The sequence below is a fragment of the Emydura macquarii genome, unplaced genomic scaffold (assembly GCF_026122565.2).
Source record: "Emydura macquarii macquarii isolate MOO-44397 ecotype Brisbane River unplaced genomic scaffold, CSIRO-AGI_Emac_v2 contig_1353, whole genome shotgun sequence".
Lineage (NCBI taxonomy): Eukaryota > Metazoa > Chordata > Testudines > Chelidae > Emydura > Emydura macquarii.
Genome location: NW_027131490.1, coordinates 395,305 through 414,879, shown reverse-complemented (window position 1 = coordinate 414,879; position 19,575 = coordinate 395,305). Strand labels below are relative to the sequence as shown.

General features: G+C 43.2%; 1 protein-coding gene across 3 annotated transcripts; it reads left to right on the top strand.

Annotated features, from left to right (window-relative positions):
• Positions 1 to 7,976: 7,976 nt before the first annotated feature.
• On the top strand, positions 7,977 to 16,567 carry LOC137155373 (zinc finger and SCAN domain-containing protein 23-like). 3 transcript variants are annotated; one of them, XM_067551573.1, is made up of 4 exons: positions 7,977 to 8,096; positions 12,163 to 13,125; positions 13,899 to 14,109; positions 15,601 to 16,567. In XM_067551573.1, the coding sequence occupies exons 2-4, from the start codon at positions 12,538 to 12,540 to the stop codon at positions 16,230 to 16,232; spliced, it is 1,431 nt and encodes a 476-aa protein (XP_067407674.1). In that variant the 5' UTR covers positions 7,977 to 8,096; positions 12,163 to 12,537; the 3' UTR covers positions 16,233 to 16,567. The 3 variants fall into 3 exon arrangements, with proteins under 3 accessions (XP_067407674.1, XP_067407675.1, XP_067407672.1); XM_067551574.1 differs by lacking the exon at positions 7,977 to 8,096 and adding an exon at positions 10,896 to 11,082 and having other exon boundaries at positions 15,604 to 16,567; XM_067551571.1 differs by lacking the exon at positions 7,977 to 8,096 and adding an exon at positions 10,896 to 11,082.
• Positions 16,568 to 19,575: the final 3,008 nt, after the last annotated feature.

Here is a 19,575-nt window from a genome sequence, read left to right as displayed (position 1 = left end):
AAGATTGGAAAAAACCCGCATGTTCTCAAAGCAAAGTTTCCTCTGATAATTAAACAAAGCTTTCAAACTAAAACTCTGCAGGAATGAAAGATTGTTTAATCTCTTCCACTTTCTCAAGGGAAAAGGTGGTTTCCACAGACTCTGCTCAGGCTGGTATTTGAAGAATTTAGCTTTAAAAAAAGAAAGAAAAAAAAAAAGACCTGATGATTCTTCTGGAGTAGAGACCACATAGAGCAAGCCATGCTTCCTGCAGGTCTAATAAAACGTGGAGTCTGAATAAATCAGATGATAGCAAGAGAGAGGATTGGGTGAGGATGGGGTATATTGAAATTCATCTTATCCATCATATTAACAGAACAGCACAAATTATTCCTATAACTTGAGAATGTAAAGGGTAAAAAAAAATAATTATGTAATCACTTTTTAAAAATGCATCTAGTTAGGCTAATGAAAAGATTTTCATATATATTCCATCCATAAATGTGATGGTTGTAGTCGAACTACAGCCAGCTACCAAAGACAAAACACTTATGATGTAAGATTGTTATGATGTAAGAACTATATTTCATAAAAGGTAAATATAGCTATCTGTAATGGGGTGTATAAGTCCCATGCTGGGGAACCAAAGGTTAAAAGCAGCTTTGGGCCAAGACGGCCCCACCCATCTGCACCTGCTGGACATGTTCATAGTGGAGGGAAAGAGAGCTCAAAAGAGAGTGGCCTAGTTCTGTCAGGGTGGACATGGTGAGGGAGCAGTTCTACACTGGTAGCTCCTGCAGAGAGGCCATGAGAGCTCCAAACTGACTGGACCAGACCTTGCTGCCGAATGCCATGGTGTAGCCCGAGAATGGGAGACTGATGGAGACAATCCCCTGGATCACTGTCAGGGAGAACCTCCTCTTCCCTCACTTAATAAGCCCAAAAGCAGACTTTGCTGTGACTTTGGAGGGGCAGAGGCAGTGATAGGAGCAGGCTTGTGGGGGCATTTGCCCCAGGCTGCATATCTGATCTGACAGTCACAGGGCCCTGGGTTGGAACCCAGTGGAGGAGGGAGGGCCCAGTTCCCAGCAGTGTTGCCCAGCAGTAGGGGATTCAGATGTCGATCCCCTCCTTTTTCTCCTTACACCGTCATAGCATCAATCTGAGTGTTAATCTGAGCAATCTTCTGTCTGATTTGCACTTGAAAAGGCTCATTTTTACATGAAAAATGTACATGGAAAAAGAGACATCCCACAAACTCACATGGCCTAGCAAATGAAACAAAGGTCTAGACGCCACGAGATCCTGATCCTGAGCTACCCTTAACAGGCCTTAGTATTATTTCATAGTTAATATCAAGCACTTTCAGATATTAGTTGTGATTTTCCCATTGTTAATCAGAAGTAGAACTTGGTATGGTATGGAAAAGATTGAGAACCACTGTCCTAGTATATAACAAATTACAAGCAGCATTTGCAATGAAGAAGACACAACTTCTACATTAAGAGTAATTTTATAAGTGAAACTGTATATTCATAATTTTCTTTCCTATGATCATAGAATAGTAGAAAAGCCCAAAGCCTTCTATTGCATATTCGCTATTTGCAATAAGGTGCAAGATTTTTGTGATTTAGGCAAAGTTTACTTAATGTATTAACTAGAGAATATCTCTTCTTTATTTCAAATCAGATGGAAGGGACATTATTAATGGGATCCTCTAATTTATGGATCTGGTTCCTCAACAACGGGCTACTGGTATTCTGAGATTGTAGGGTGGGGAACAATAATTGCTCATCAATGGATCTTCCCTCTTTTGTGGCTTCCCAGCAAAGACCCCATGGGATTTTGTCTCCTCCATCCCCAGAGAGGATGAAGATCAGTCTCAACATCAATAGGCTACAAAAGTGAACTTCTCCCCCTTATGTTTGCAAATTTCTGTATCAGATATGAAGTATTTCATTTTTTTAAAAAAGCTATGTTAGAAATAATAGTCAGGTTATTTGATATTTGTACCTACAGGCACGTGATATGATATGGAACCTGATCCTGTTCTCATTGAAGTCAGTGGGTTTCGACATTTGAGTTCAGTAGTAGCAGGATTTGGCCATAGCTGTTAAACTGTCCAAATTAAACAAGACGCAACTTGGGCTCTGATCCTGCAAGTTGCTTTGTGCAAGGGGACACCATGTGGGTGGACGTGACTTGAGGGACCAAGGGCTTTCTTTCTTCTTCTCGAATTCAGCATCTTATGTGTCTCATTAGGGGCTTGATTCTCATTTATGTTAAAGCTACCCTGTTAACATAAAAGGGCTTTATCATTGGTGGAAATGGCAGCTCTGAGTATATCCTCTGTTCAGAGGGCACGCACTGTCAGTCTATAAATGGCATAAGGGCTGTATACTGGCTCTGCTCTGACCAATTGGCATGGGGCAGAACTGAAGTATGTTGGTGATGTAGACAGAGTGCATTGCATTACAGCTGCTGTTTTCTTCCCAGGGCCATAGAAGTCCCTGAGGCTGCTCTATCTTACACTGGGGCAGAATATAGGAAGTGCAAAGGGTTCTGGATGAGGAGAATAAGTTATCTCCAGATGTGTTTTGCTGTACTTAGCATGGCAATATGGTCCATCTCTCTTCTAATGGCTCTCTAGTATTCTTTTTAATTGTTAAAATGATTTCTTGATTTAAAACATTGCTAAATATTTATATCTGTCTTTATATTTGAAATGTTTTGGAAACAACTTTCTATTTTTTGGTTTAATAAAAATTTTATAAGATTCTTAATATATAATCTGAATGAGACCTCTTGATGACAAAGGCTGTATGTACAATTATTAACAAGTTCAGACACATTTTAATAACTGTATAACTTCAATAAAATTTAACTCTCTATATTTGCGAAGAAAAGAAGCTACTTTATCCACTTATCAATATCATTGTTATTTACCTTCACAGGAATTTACAGGTTCTTGATTGACCACAGAAAGTTTACTGTATTGTCCTCTCAATGCAACAGAGAGACAATGAGAAATAGAAGGGAAAATAATAAAAGGCTATTTTACACTTGATGTCTGTACCCTAATTCAAGAACCACACATGTAAATCAGTATAGAAAATATACCGAGGGGAGCAATCCAGCACTTATAAAACTTGGAGAAGACAATAGCTGGTCTCTCCTATCTCTGATTTCTGTTTTGGCATTCAAGAATTGGGAGGGTAGGAAGATAGAAATAGCCTGTTACTGCCAGTACTTCAGCAAGGCAATCCAAGGGATGGAGGGGCAGTTAATATTGCAAGAGTGCACCACGCCACAGAAACAAAGGAATAAACGTAGCAGTTTCCACTGACCCATGTTTGTGCCCCATGTACCCTCACCTTCTCCCACCCATGGCATAAAATGGTGAAATGGGGCCAGCCACCTCTCAGTTACTTTGTCAAACAGAATCCATGTAGTAAAGATCTCCACAGTAGCGAGGAAGGAGGATAAGTCATGTTATATACTATAGAGTCCTTGTCATAGAGAGAACACACCCCAAAGAATCATAGTTCGTTACTGTAAGATAAGCAACCATTCTTGCTCCTTTAAGTACTTGTCTATATGCATTCCACTCTTGGTGATTCTCAAACTGTACCCCAAAGTTAGGAGGTAGTTGTTTGGCATTTGAGCGTCCCAAAAATTCAGAATTTCTGGTTTGCAGAAAATTATTACATTCTGAAATTTACCACTAACCAGGGTTTCTGAAAATCTTCATTTCAGAGACATCAAAACAGGTGTTTTCTAAAGGAAACAGGATCTCCACCTCTCTGACAGCTGCTATGTGAAATCGACATGATTTCATGTTAGTTTCATATTGCCCAAAATTGAATAGCAGCTGTGAAGTTGAACAGAGTAAGTTTTATGGCTGCTATTCAGTAGTGGGCAGCAGTAAAAATGGCATAATCATAGAACCATAATGATAGAAATGTGGGTCTAGAAGAGGCCTCAAAAGATAATTTAGTCCATGCTGAAGCAGACCATTTGACAGTTTGTCTAATTATTCTTAAAACCCTCCAACAACAGGGATTCTACAACCTTTCTTGACAACATATTCCAGTACTTAATAATCATAGAATCATAGAAGATTATGGCTGGAAGGGAACTCAGGAGGTCATCTAGTCCAACCCCCTGCTCAAAGCAGAATCAATCCCAACTAAACCGTCCCAGCCACAGCTTTGTCAACCTGCACCTTAAAAACCTTGAAGGATGGAGATTCCACCACCGTCCTAGGTAACCCATTCCAGTGCTTCACCAGCCTCCTGGGTAAAACATTTTTCCTAATATCCAACTTAGACCTCCCCCACTGTAACTTGAGACCATTGCTCCTTGTTTTGTCATCTACTACCACTGAGAACAGCCTAGTTCCAACCTCCGTGGAACCTCCTTCCAGGTAGTTAAAGGCTGCTTTCAATCCCCCTTCATTCTTCTCTTCTGCAGACTAAACAAGCCTAGTTCCCTCAGCCTTTCCTCATAAGTCATGTGCTCCAGCCCCGTAATCATTTTTGTTGCCCTCTGATGGACTCTTTCTAATTTGTCCTCATCCTTTCTGTAGTGGGGGGCCCAAAACTGGACACAGTACTCCAAATGAGGCCTCATCAGTGCCGAATGGAGAGGAATAATCACTTGCCTCGGTCTCCTGGCAATGCTCCTACTAATGCAGCCCAATATGCCGTTAGCGTTATTGGCAATAAGGGCACAATGCTGATTCATGTTCAGCTTCTTGTCCACTGTAACCCCCAGGTCCTTTTCTGCAGAACTGCTGCCTAGCCAGTCAGTCCCCAGTCTGTAGCAGTGCATGGGATTCTCCCGTTCTATGTGCAGGACTCTGTACTCGTCCTTGTTGAACCTCATCAAATATCTTTTGGCCCAATCCTCTAATTTGTCTAGGTCACTCTATATCCTATTTCCACTCTCCAGTGTATCTACCACTCTCCCCTGCTTAGTGTCATCTGCAAACTTGCTGAGGGTGCAATCCACTCCATCCTCCAGATCATTAATGAAGATGTTGGAAAAAAAACCGGCACCAGCACTGATCCGAGGGGCATTCTGATTGATACTGGCTGTCAACTAGACATCAAGCTGTTGATTACTACCCATTGAGCCCGATGATCTAGCCAGCTCTCTCTCCATTTTATAGTCCATGCATCCAACTCATGCTACTTTAACTTGCTGATAAGAATACTGTGGGAGACCATATCAAAAGCTTTGCTAAAGTCAAGATATATCACATCTGCCATTTTCCTCACATCCACAAAGTCAGTCATCTCATCATAGAAGGCAATCAGGTTGGTCAACCATGACTTGCCCTTGGTGAATCCATGATGACTCTTTCTGATCACCTTCCTGTCTTCCAAGTGCCTCAAAATGGATTCCTTGAGGACCTGCTCCATGATTTTTCCCGGGACTGAGGTGAGGCTGACCGTCCTGTAGCCCCCAGATTCTCTTTTTTCCATTTTTTGAAGATGGGCACTATATTTGCCTTTTTCCAATCATCCTGGACCTCCTCTAATCACCGTGAGTTTTCAAAGATAATGGCCAATGGCTCTTTAATCACATCAGCCAACTCTCTCAGCACACTTGGATGCATTACATCCGGCCCCATGGTCTTGTGCATGTCCAACCTTTCTAAGTAGTCCTGAACCTGCTCTTTCACTACTTAGGGCTGCTCACTTCTTCCCCATTCTGTGCTGCGCAGTGCAGTAGTCTGGTAGCTGACCTGGTCTGTGAAGGCAAAGGCAAAAAAAGCATTGAGTACTTCAGCTTTTTCCATATCATCTGTCACTAGGTTGTCTCTCCTATTCTGTTAGGGGCCCGCCCTTTCCCTGACTTACTTCTTGTTATTAACATATATGTAGAAGCCCTTCTTGTTATCCTTCATGTCCCTTGCTAGCTGCAACTCCAACTGTGCTTTGCATGTTTGCTCAGTATTTTTATACTCCTCCCTAGTCACCTGATCAAGCTTCCACTTTTTGTAAACTTCCTTTTTGTGTTTAAGCTCACTGAAAACTTCTTTTTTAAGCCAAGCTGGTCACCCACCATATTTGCTATTCTTTCTGCACATCGGGATGGTTTGTTCCTGCACCCTCTATAAGGGTTCTTTAAAATACAGCCAGTTCTCTTGGACTCCTTTCCCCCTCATGTTAGCCTTCCAAGGGATCCTGCCCATCAGCTTTCTGAAAGAGTCAAAGTCTGCTTTTCTGAACTCCAGGGTCCGTATCCTGCTGTTCTCCTTTCTTCCTTTTGTTAAGATTCTGAACTCGACCATCTCATGATCACTGCTGCCCAAGTTACTACCCACTTCTACTTACCCTACCAATTCTCCCCGGTTTGTGAGCAGCAGGTCAAGAGGAGCACGGCCCCTAATATGTTCCTCCAGCACTTGCACCAGGAAGTTGTCCGCAACACTCTCCAAAAACTTCCTGGATTGTCTGTGCACTACTGTATTGCTCTCCCAGCAGATGTCAGGATGATTGAAGTCCTCTGTGAGAACCAGGTCCTGTGATCTGAAAAATTTCACTAGTTGTCCTTACAGTTTTTCCTAACATCTAAATTTCCCTGGCTGAAGATTAAGCCCATTACTTCTTATCCTATCTTCAGGGGCCATGGAGGACAATATTCTTTATAACAGCCCTTCACAGATTTTAAGATTATCAGATCCCCACTCGGTCTTCTTGTGTCAAAACTAAACATGTCCATTTTTTATCCTTGTCCCATAGGTCAGGTTTTCTATACCTTTTATAATTTTTATTGCTGTCTGTTGGACTCTTTCCAGTTTACCCACATCTTTTTTAAAGTGTGGTGGGACCCAGTACTTTAGATACGAGAGTTCTGTTGCTATCCCCCAGAATGACATTAGCTTTTGTCACAACTGCATCACACTGTTGGCTCATATTCAGTTTATGATCTACTAAAACTCTCATATCCTTTGCTGCAGTACTTATGGTTAGCCAGTTATTCCCCATTCTGTATTTGTGCATTTTATTTTTCTTTCCTAGTACTTCACACTTGTCTTTATTGAATATCATCTTGTCCAATTCTCCAATTTGTCAAGGTCAATTTGAATTCAAATCCTAACATCCAAAGTGCTTGTAAATTGGTGTCATCTGCAAATTTTATAAAGGTACTCTCCATCCCATTACTAAAATCATTAATGAAAATATTGAATAATATCAAACCCAGGACAGACCCTTGTGTAGGATTCCATTAGATACATCTGCCCAGGTTGACAGTGAAACATTGATAACAAGTCTGAACAGTTTTTCAGCCAGCAGTGCACCCACATTCTAGTAGTTTCATCTAGACCACATTTCCTTAGCTTGCTTATGAGAATGTTGTGTAGGATTGTGTTGAAAGCCTTACTAAAATCAAGATATATCATGTCTATTGTTTTCCCCCCCATCAGGCTAAGAAAAAAACTGCTGGTAGGGTCTTTTCTTAGTAACTAGCATATTTAATTATTGATATATTGTATGGAATTATCTTAAAATAGTTGTTGGTGTAGTTTGATTTTAGCATTTTTCCTCCACTAGGTTTCATTTTTAGATCTTTTGAGTACCCAGTACCAGCCACGGACGATAAGAAGGATATTAGAGGCAATTGGCCCTGTTCTTCACTTTTATGTCTTCAGGAGTGTGTTGCGTGAAAGGGCAGGTGAGGACACTTAGGGTATATCTACACAGGGATAAAAAATCTGCAGCTGGCCTGGGTCAGCTGACTCAGGGTTTATGGGGCTTGGGCTCCGGGATCTTGCAAGGATGGAGGGTCCCAGAGCTTGGGCTGCAGCATAAGCCTGAATGTTTACACAGCAACTTTTCAGTCCTGGAGCCAAACCCCATGAGACCAACCAGCTGACCTTGGGAAGTCCATAGCCATGCAGCAGGTCTTTTATCGCTGTGTGATATACCCTTAGGGCGCAAGTGTAGGTCAAAGGGAACTGATGGCCCAAAGATTCTAATCTTCAGCACATGAGGTACACTCACATCAATGATGAAATACATATGGACAGTCACTTGAAGAAGAAGCTCATGGTTGTATGTCCACCATGACCCCATGACTCCTTTTCAGAGTTACTGATGTCTAAGGTACAGTCCTTTATTATGGATTAAATTATTGGATTATTCATTTATGTAGCTGGAGATCTGGATTAAATGACCAATTTTGCCAGACTTCCTGTGTTGCCATGGACAAGTCACTCGCTCTGTGCCTCAGGCTCCCTCTTCCTTTCTTCCACCTTTTGTCTGTCTTGTCTATTTGGACTGCAAGGTCTTTGGGACAGGGACTGTCTCTTGCTAAGTGTTTATTCAGTACCTAGCATAATAGGACCCCCAGTCTTAGCTGGGGCCTCTAAACAAACAAACAACAATCTATGTGGAGATATTAAAATTCCTATGGCATTTTTATAAAAAATAGGGTTTTTTCCTAATTTCCTCTGGAAGCATTTCCTCTTCCCATATTCACGTGCAGCATTCTGAGGGCCAGTTGGCTGCTGCATGTTACCCAAGAGGTGGAATTTCAATATTAATGTACGTGATGCACTTAGGGCACCTCACTTTGTGGAGAATCTCTGTCACATTGAGTAGCACATAACAGAACAAAAAGTCCAATTGAATTTAGTGGAACTCCTTATGGGCTAACGTAAAAAAAATGTTAACTAGTCTTGGGGGGGAAAAATAGTAAAAAATTTAAAAATTTTGGAGATTCCTTTTTTCAGGTTTGAAACAGGTCAAGTTTTTTTTTTATTATTTTATTTTATTTACATTCGTATCAGTAAAAATGTTTGTTCACAACATTTCCACAAAAATTGAAAAATTTGTAAACATCAATAGTTTTTTGTAACATTTTTATTTTCAGAAAAGCCCCTATTTTTAAACATTTTGAACATATTTTTAAATTCCATTGTCTGAAAAATTTCAACCAGCTCCAATAAGGTGCTACTCAGTTTGAAAAAGTTAACAGAATGTGACCTAGATGGATGAAATATATGATTAACTCTGTGTATGTAATTTTTTAAATAAAGACAGGCATATTCCATGCTATAAATTTACCTCTGGATTAAATATTGGGTTTCAGCAGAAGCCTAATTTTTTTCTTAGCGTTGTTGTGTATCTTCTCCCTAATGCATGTATTAGTTCTATACAGTATTTTGTTATGTTTGACTAAACTTCTTATGCCTTCTCCTCAATATCATCTGTTCAATGGTAAATTAATAACAGCTGTCACCATTATTATTTTTATAACATGATTATATTATCATTTATATACACCACTCATTCTGATAGATTGGTACTTTTAACCAACAGATAATTATTTGCTAATAGGCTCACTTTATTCTTCCCACATGGACTTTGGAAATTTAATTTTGAATGATGATCAGCTTTGTCAAATTGAATTGTCTATGATCAAAAGACAACAATGTTGTTAAACTTCATCTTTTTTGGGCAATAGAATAATTGTTGCATTAGATACTAATGTGGTTTATGAGCTGTCTTTTAAATAATTTCTGCTTAGATACAAAGGAACAATACAGAATGTATCACTTTATTCTATTTTGTGTGTGTGTGTGTAATATATTTGTAATAATCAGTAACAGGCAAAGGCTGGTAGGATTCACAGGGATAATTCACATAATCCCTAATCAGCTGCTGTTTACCCTATATAATTAATTATTTGTATTACCATAGTAGTGGCTAATGGCCCTAGACATAGACCAGGATCTCACTGTAGTAGGTGCTGTACAAACATAGGTCAGAAATATGGTCTCTGCCCCAAGGAGCTTACAATCTAAGTAGATGCCTAAAGTCCTGAGGCACCTATGTTTCCATCATTAAAGTCCCCAAGACACCTAAAGCTGGAAGCTGGGACTAGAGAAAGTCCTGACAGCACTGAGCAGCTCTGTGCTGAACTGATGAACTTCCCCCCGTCCCTCAAGTGCTATAAAAATGTTCTTGTGTCCTCCATTTCCCATGCACATCCATATGAGGACCAGACAATCAGACCCTTAAGAAAGGGCAATTGTGGAATATGTATACAGTCCCCAGAGAAAAAGCTGCATTAAGATAGTTAAGGTTAAGAACACATATTGGTAATAAACTGGTAAAAAAATTACAGGGATGTTGTAATTGACAGAAATAACCTCCCCTGCAGTGATCCCTTGCATGGGGAATAACTGGCTAAGTGCTAGTACTGCTGAAAAGGATCTGGGATATAGTGGAGCACACACTGAATATAAGTCAGCTATATGATGCAGTTGTGGAAAAAGCTGATGTTCTGGGATGTATTAATGGGAGTGTTTGTATATGACATAGCAGCTAATTGTCCTGCTCTGCTCAGCACCCGGGAGATCTCACGTGGAGTATTATTTTCTGGTCTAGGCACAACATAGAAAAAAAAAAACGTAGACAAAGAGTCCAGAGTAGAACAACATAAATGTTAAAAAGACGCCGACCACTGGAGGGTTTTAAGCAGAGGCTGGTCAAACACCAATGTCAGGGGTGCTCTAGGTTTACCCTGCAGCTGCAGGGGCTGGACTGGATGACCTCTCCAGGTCTCCGCCCCATATGCATACCCACAGGTTACAGCACCACGTTACTCTGTGTGTGAGGAGTGCGTGCTTGGGGCGAGGAGAGACAAGAGGTGCTGGGGCAGTTGCTGGCTGTGAAGCGGGTGCAGGGAATATTAAGGGGCTATGGGGGCGAAGAGGGGTTGTGGGGGGTTGTTCAGGCGTAGGTGGGGCACTGGGAGGGTCCTTGGGGCGCTGGCGCCTAGAACGGGGGGGGAGGGGGCGGGCCTCCCTGGGGGATGAGCTGCCTGCTGGGGGCCAACGGGGGCTGGGGGCCGCGAGGCTCCTCCTCCCGACTCATTATTTCTGTATGCCCTGATAGCTCTGCGCGTGCGCAGTTGCGTTCCCTCACTCCCCTGGGCTGCACTTGGCGCCGCCGCCTCAGGGCCGCCCGCCCGCGAGTTCTGAATCTTTCTCCCGAGACTCGCGGGATGGAGCCGAATCCAAGCAGCAGCGGCGGCGAGCGACACGTGGCTGGCTGGGCGTAGCGTGGGCGCTGCCGCTGTCAGGTTTGTGACGCGGGGGCGGGCTGAATTATCCACCCCCATCCTCGTCCTCCAGCCTAGGAGCCTTGACCCCCAGCCCCTTCCCCATTATTAGTCCCCACTCCCCTCCCATAGCTGGGGACAGGACCCAGGAGTCCTGACCCCCAGCCCTTCCCTCCCCCAGCTAGAGACAGAGCCCAAGAGTTCTGACACCCTCTCCCCCCCGCAGTCCCTTCCCCATTAGTAGGCCCCTCACCCCTCCCATGGTTGGGGACAGAACACAGGAATTCTGACCTCCAACCCCCTCCCTGCAAGCACTAGCCCTCACTCCCCCCCCCCCCCCCAACTGCTGGGGAGCACAGAGCCCAGGAGTCCCAACCCCCTGTTACTTGTTCCCACTCCCCTCACAGTGGGGACAGAAAACAGGAATTCTGAATTCCCAGTCCCTCCTCCCAACCAATAGCCCCGACTTTCTTCCCACAACCTAGGACCAGAATCCAGGTGTCCTCCTGACTCCTGCAACTCCCCCTTCCTCTTTCTGTTCTAGCCTGTTCAAATGAAAACATTAATAATGTTTTCAATTAAATGTTTTGCTAGAAGTTATGAGATTTAAATTAAAAAAAACAAATTTGTGGTTCTTCTTATTTCTTTATGTGCACCTCAGTCATATTGTCATGTTTTTCTCCATAAATGTGAGAGCTAGTAACTTCCTTTAAAAAAAAAGATAAAATTAAAGCTGAGATTCACAAATTTAAAGAAGCAGGTACTTTAAGAAATACCAAATATCACAAGATTTACAGTGAAATCTCGAGATCTGGTAACACTGATGTCTGGCATTGATGTTTTAATGTCATTTAATATCATTGTGGTGTAAGTGTGACAGCATCTGATCTGTATTGCATAAATCCTGGAATGTTTAATTATATCCTGTGTGTTTTGGTTGCATGTCAAGCAATTTGAACTTCCAGTATGCCAATCTTTTTCTAGATTAATTTTTTTTAAAATCATTATTTTTAAGCCAGTTTCATGACAGATGCATGCAACGCCAGGGTCATAAGTATGATACTTTCTGTTCTAATTCTTCTTTCCATGTGAATGATTCAGGTGGCACCTTTTGCTAGACATCAGTTTGGCTGTCCTTGGTCAATCCAGCTGTCTAAACCCCAAGAGTACCCAGTGCAAGAGCAGGCATCATTCTTCGTCAGGTATGAAAAACTGAGGCTCAGTAATTCCAGCACAGATTGGAACTGGGGGAGAAAAAGCCTCCCACCAACAGAGGAAAGACAGGGTGCAGCTATAACTCTCCAGGAGTGACTCTCCACCATAAGGATCAAGAGCACAACATGGTTGACTCTGAAATGTGGGAGGGGATTAGAATAAATTAGAAAATCCTGCCTTGTGGTTCAGTTAGGGCTTGTTGATTAATTACTGAGACCAGTGGATCCCTAGCAGAGTAGTAATCAGCCACGGTAACTGAACATGGCAGAACGTCAGGACAAGCAATGCCAGGATGTTGTACAGGATGTACAGTTTCCTTTGGCCCCTGCATGGGGAAACCTGCAGCTGCCAGATCTCACACTCGGGTATGATACTGAGGCCTATCTGTCTACCTTTGAGCGAGTGGCTGAAGCCTGCCAGTGGCCTAGAGAAGAGTGGGTCACACGACTTGTACCAGCCCTCCGTGGAAAAGCCCGACAGGCCTATAGCAGCCTGGACACCAGAGATAGTAGAGACTATGGGAAAGTGAAGGCAGCCATCCTGCGGGAGGATGGCATCAGCCCAGAGATGCAGCGCCGGCGCTTCAGACAATTCTGCTACCATGAAGCCAAGAGGCCTCAAGAGGTTTACAGCCAACTCCAGGAACTTTGCCATCAATGGTTGAAGCCAGAGATCCATACCAAGGAGCAGATCATGGACCTGCTGGTCTTGGAGCAATTTGTGACCATCCTGCCGGAGGAAATGCAGAACTGGATCTGGAGATATGGCCCAGAGACCTGCACTGAAGCAGTGGCTCTAGCAGAGAGTTTCCAGCTGGGACAGCCAGAGGCCGGGAGGCCAGAGCTACAGGTGAGAACATTGAACCCTAACAGGTGAGGGAAATGAGGAATATCAGGCTGTGATGCCTCCTTCTTGCCATGATAGGGATTTCTGTGCTCTTAAGTAGACATTTTAAATGTGATCACCTTTTGCTTCTTGCCCAAAGAGCAGCAATCTGGGTCAGCCAGGAGCTCTCAGGAGAGACACTGGTTCCATAGTGCAGTCTCATTATGTTAAAGATGGTGTGCCTGATGACTGAGCACCTGGATGAGGTGGGAGGAATTTTTCCAGTCACTTCCAGACCAGCACTGGGTGTTGGGTGCGGAACAAGATGCTTGGGACTCCAGGCTTTATCCATCAGACTGTGGGGCTCGAGGCTTCTGCCCTGCGGGGCGGGGAAGCTCAGGACTTCTGCCCTGCATGGTGATGGGAGGGCTCTAGGTTCCTGGCCCCCAAGGTGCCAGGGCTCACAGTCCTCTGAAATGGCTCATGCCTCCCTCCCCCCCTCCGTTGAGAACCGTTTTGGAAGAAGGGTAGTTGAATGAAGGACTGCTCCACTAATCTGATATTCAGCGCTTCCCATATCACCGCCATAGCTAAATTTCTCTGGCCCTGTTGATTGGCCTAAGAGAATCTCTGACTATCAGCACATCAGCCATGTTCCCCACTGCAGCACCCCTGAATCATAGGAACCTGGGAGAATGTCCTAGTTCATCATTTCCTGTTGTCTCCCCAGGGGCTCTTTCATACCTGACTCCTCAGTGAACCCTAGCGCCACCATAATGTGTTTGGCTCTTTCCCAGGTCACAGTGCGTTTCAAGGTTGAAGAAGTGACCTCGGAGAAGATGGCATCCACTAGAGCATCACTGGAATCTTCCAGCTCCCAGCTGGAACAGCCACAGTCTGATCTTGAGCATGTGTCACAGGGAGAAATGGTATGGAGCAAACCGCTAGAACTCCAGTATAAGCTGCCCTCCGTCGCCAAAGAGGACCTCCAGCCCCTCCAGGAAATGGGTAATAAGTCAGATATGGCAGAGGATGAGGTGGAGGGGGGATCTGAGGGGAACTCCTAGGACTGAGCATGGGAACGGAGTGTGGGACACTGGCTAGCTGCAGAGGATTAGCAATGTAAGAGAGACCCGTCAGTATGGCCCAAGTTTGTCTCAGGCCCAGGTCAGAGCCATTCTGATGTGATAGTTGCTTGTCAGCCCATCTGAAACTCCAGGTAACCACATCACCAAATCCACTATCACAACTGACCTGTTCTCAGGGCTTCCATGGAGAGAAGCAGGAAAGTGTGGATTATGAAGACGCATTTCCCTCCTGGCTTCCAGAACTGCTTAGGGAATAAGGAGCGATAGTTACACCCTAGCTCAAACACAAATTAGCAGGCTTGATATAGTCTTGTGTTATATAGTCAGTTAGGTTAGATGGTCATAATGCACAGATTTTAAGGCAAAAAGACCATTATGACCATCTGGTCTGGCCTCCAGCATAAGACAGGCTGAAAAATCACCTGGTGATTTTTTTTCATTGAGTGCATAACTTCTGGTTGACTATGCAGTAGTTCTCAACCAGACACATGCAAAGGTCTTCCAGGGGGTATTCAATTCATCTTAGGTCAGTGTTCCGCAGCCTCAGGGTTTCGACCCCCAGGGAGGTTGAGGGACTGATTTAGGAGGGTCGCAAGCGCAGGGCCAGCATTAGGAGGTTGCAAGCAGGGCAATTGCCTGGGGCCCCCCTACAAAGCAAAGTTACATGCTTCAGCCCAGTGATGGGGGGCTTGTTCTTCAGTCCCAGATGGCGGAGGGTTCGGGCTTCAGACAAGACTCACAAGTGAAAAACAGGCTGAGGTATCACACTGAAATGTAGTATAATATTTATATTCTAATTGATTTATTTTATAATTATATGGTAAAAATGAGAGATAGTAAGTCATTTTTCAGTAATAGTGTGCTGTGCCACTTTCGTATTTTTATGTATTTTTATTTGTAAGCAAGTAGTTTTTAAATGAGGTGAAACTGGGGTACTCAAGACAAATCAGACAATTGTCTGGAAAGGTTGAGAATCACTGGACTATGGCATATTTGATTGAGCTAGAGGTAACTCTTGCCTGTGGTATGCAAGAGGTCAGACTAGATAATCATAATGCTCCCTTCTGATCTTAAAAATCAGTATCCTACTTCAGCTTACCTTGCCTCTGTAATATAAATAATAGGTATACGTACCTACACATGTACATATAGACCCGAATATAAATGTTCCATTATTATCAAGTGTGACCTGTGTGTGTTTACACAGCTGCCTTGGTACATCAAAATTCTTATGCTACTACTTGTACAACTGTATTCCAGGAAAAGAAAGCTGAAAGGGGTCAGAGTTAAGGTGGTTGTTGGGTTTAATTTGTGACACATCCTTTACAGTTCCACTTTTCTTTATTTTTTTTTCTCCCAAGAAACCTGATTATATCTTGATTCTCTTGGATTTTTTTTCTTTTCCTTCCAGCAGTTGATGTGATCTTGATTGAGGATGAGGAAGTGAATCCTCGGCAGGAAGTGCTCAAGGAAGTCAGAGTACACAAGATGTCATCTGGAGGTCAGAAAAGGAGCATGTCTCAAAACCAGGACTCAGGAGGTCAGAAGAGGAGTGTGTCTCAGAATCTTGATCTAGGAAAAGCCTGTGGGAGCCAGCACAGCTCAGAGAGTCTGCAGGGAAAGCCCCCAGGGGAGAGATGCAGTAAGCCCACTCCCCATGGAAGAGATCTCAAAGATGCCACAGTTCCCCAGAAAACCTCTCCAGGACAGAGCCCCTGTCAGTGCAGTGAGTGTGGGAAACTCTTCAGCCGCAGCTCAAACCTTCTCCAGCACCAGCGAATCCACACGGAGGAAAAGCCCTACAAGTGCACCCAATGCAGGAGGAGTTTTAATCGCAACTCAGCACTGACCCAGCACCAGGAGATGCACTATGGGGAGCGCACTTTTGAGTGTGCAGTGTGTGGCGACCACTTCACACATAACTCCGGCCTCGTCGTCCATCAGAAAGTACACTTAAGGGAGAAACCCTATCAGTGCACACAGTGCAGGGCCCGTTTTCACACCATCTCTGAGCGGGCTTCCCACCAGCAACTGCACACATGACAGCCTATGAGTAAATAAACAGCAGGCCTGGGAATAAAAACCAGGCCCTCTGAATCTGGGCTGGTGTCCTACTCAGGAATCATTCTGATAGTATGTATGTTGGTCTGGTCTGTCCAACAGATTAATAGATTCCAAAGCCAAAATGGACAACTGTGATAATACAGGCTATGGAACTTCCCCGAAATAATTACTAGATGTAGATGGAACACCATGCCAAAATATGCTCTGAATTGTCCAGAGTAGAGACAAAGACCATCCTTGCTCCAGAGATGCCACAGGATTCATGTCTAAAGAAGATTTATTTTTGTATGTAAATAAACATGATATATCTCAAAGGGTTTCGCAATCCTTATTCATACCTCTCCCAAAGGACTAATCCACAAAGCCAGAGATGGTTTCAGTTGTGGAACAAAGAACAGAACTCAAGAATCTTAGCATACAGTCTTTTATTCTAAGCGGTGAGTGCTGCCCCTTCCTGAGGCTACCTCTCCTTTGGTAATTTTAGAAATTACAGTTCACTACATGGGCAGCCCCACCTACGGTAACACTGAAACCTTCCAGTGCTTGACCCAGTGGGGACCTGATCTTTGGTTACCATGTGTCTGTGTCATGCTTGGTACATTTTGTGATGCATGTGTTTGTGTGGCACTCGGCACAATGGGATACTAACCTCTGTTTCCATATGTCTCAGTAGTGCTGGGCATAGTTACTGTGCCAGTTACTGTATTTCTGTGTAGCCCCCAGCACAACAATTTGCTAAGCACTTACAAGTAAATTAATTCATTTATGACTAAAATTGATTCAAAATGGGTTTTAAAATAGACATTTAGAATCTCAGTCATCCCAAATGCTTTGAACTCAGACTGCACATAGTTAATGTAAATTTAAAAAAAATTATATGCTACATTTGATGCAATTGTCACATTCTAAGGTGCAATCCAGACCAGTGAGGGGTTGTGTCACTGCCTGTCCTGCAACCCTGGGTACCTTACAATGCTTTGCTGCTGTAGCTCACAGCCAGTCTACAAGCATACAGGTCACACCCTGAGTGTCTGTGTGCTAGACAGCGCTGGTTCAGCAGCAGTTGACCCCAGCAGCCTGTTTGTAGCCCCACTCTGGCTTCCGGCACCCTGGGTTTCAACCTGCAAGATGACCCCAACACACTCCTTGTACTGTATTTCCCCAAAAGCAAGTGCCTTAAATTGTCCAGCCCTCACCTTGACCAGTTAGAGAAATTATAAAGTTTGCTGCTCCTTTAAAGAGACATTACATTGCAGCTTACTAACATAACTGGGGCAAATTCACCCTTCCCTTCACACACACCACTGAGTTTATAGTAAAAATTAATTTATTAACAATAGGACATAAGTAATGTCAAGTAAAAGGAATAAAGTTAGAAATGGGTACAAGCAAATAAAAGTGAAAATGCACATCTAGAACACATTGAGGCACAGGCTTTGTTTCTCTTCAATCTTTCTTCTTCCCTGCCATGGCTAACTTTCCCTCAGTACTTTCCACAGAAATACAGGATGCTGGCATTCCTTATCTTTCTAGGTTAAAGATCTTTGCCTAAGCAGGTTTCTGATCTGTAGAGTTTCCAGAGGCTTCAGCCTCCTATTGATTGAAAGACCCAGCTTTCACAAGCTCTGTTCCCTTGTATTTGTCTAATGGATGGATGTTGGCTTCTGTCTTGGCTTCCAAAGTTTAATTACCTGATTCAAGAGGCAGGATGCCCTCATGCTGTTTTTTCCCTTCCTGTAGCCTTCCCACCTTGTGTATGTAAATAGGGCTTCCATTTTTTTGATTCCACTATGCTTAATTTACATAGGAGACAGGTAAATAGCTGTGACATTCCCTTCTGTCTGTGAGAGACCTGTTTCTCCCTTTGTTCAGACACAGACTATAAAGCCTAATATCAATGAGTATCCATAATTATTTATGTAGTGTTAATACATACATTTTATGATGACAAGCACCAGTGTGTCCTAAGATTTCATAAGCACCTCACCCAAACTTTTATAATACAGAAACATTGGAATATGCTGTGTTGTAGCCTTTTTGGTCCTAGGATATTAGACCTTAATAACCTACAAGGTGGGTGAGGTAATATCTCTGATTGGACCAACTGTTGTTGGTGAGAGAGACAAGCTTTCCTGCTTACACAGAGCTCATTTTCAGGTGCGGAGAAAACAGAGTGCACAGCTAAAGACAAAGTTGAACAGATCGTTTAGCATAAGTAGTTAACATATTTCAAAGGACTGTTAAAGGTGGAGTGGCCAGTTAATGCCCCTTCAGTCACCATAGGGGGAAGAGGAGAGGGGGAAAAAAGGCAGCTGTGGGGAGGGGAGTTATAGATTGTGATAAGCCATAAATCCAGTGTCTCGATTCAGCCCATGATTTTTAATTTCTGTCAAAGTTTTGAATTTAAGCTCCCATGTTCATCTTTTGAAGGTGTTGAGGCAGATTTCACCCACACAGTTATTGGGCCATTTATGCACTGGTGGAGGTTCACCAGATGTTTATGATAGGCTTGTATGTATGTGTAGGGTCTATGGATCTTGAAGGTGTACAAGGGTATGTGCTGTTTAGGAAAGACAGATATAAAGGCAAAGTTGCTGGAGTAGCATTGTATACCAATGATGAGGTAGACTGTAAAGAAATTAGAAGTGATGGAATTGATAAGATAGAGTTTGTCTGGGTAAAAATCACATTGGGGAAGAAAACTATTAGAGTTTCCCCTGGGATAGGACTTGGGGTGTGCAACAGACCACCGGGATCTGATTTGGTCATGGATAGAGACCTCTTTAAGTCTTTTAATGAAGTAAATACTACTGGGAATTGTGTGATTATGGGAGACTTTAACTTCCCAGATATAGACTGGAGGACAAGTGCTAGTATTAATAATAGGGCCCAGATTTTCTTGGATGTGATAGCTGATGGATTCCTTCATGAAATAGTTACTGAACCAACAAGAGGGATGTCATTTTAGATTTGGTATTGGTGAGTAGTGAGGACCTCATAGAAGAACTGGTTGTAGGGGACAGCCTTGGTTCAAGTGACCATGAGCTAATTCAGTTCAAACTAAATGGAAGGATAAACAAAAATAGACCTGTGACTAGGGTCTTCGACTTCAACAGGGCTAACTTTAAAAAATTAAGGGAATTGATTGGGGAAATGGATTGGACTGAAGAACTCATGGATCTAAAGGTGGAGGAGGCTTGGAATTACTTCAAGTCAAAGTTCCAGAAACTATCTGAAGCCTGCATCCCAAGGAAAGGCTAAACATTCATAGGCAAGAGTTGTAGACCAAGCTGGATGAGTAAGCATCTCAGACAGGTGATTA

Excerpts from the sequence above, each read along its gene's own strand:
- LOC137155373 (XM_067551573.1), top strand. The coding sequence starts at position 12,538 with ATGGCAGAACGTCAGGACAAGCAATGCCAGGATGTTGTACAGGATGTA. Across the intron at positions 13,126-13,898 it reads CCGGGAGGCCAGAGCTACAG|GTCACAGTGCGTTTCAAGGT; the intron begins GTGAGAACATTG and ends GCTCTTTCCCAG. Across the intron at positions 14,110-15,600 it reads CCAGCCCCTCCAGGAAATGG|CAGTTGATGTGATCTTGATT; the intron begins GTAATAAGTCAG and ends TTTTCCTTCCAG.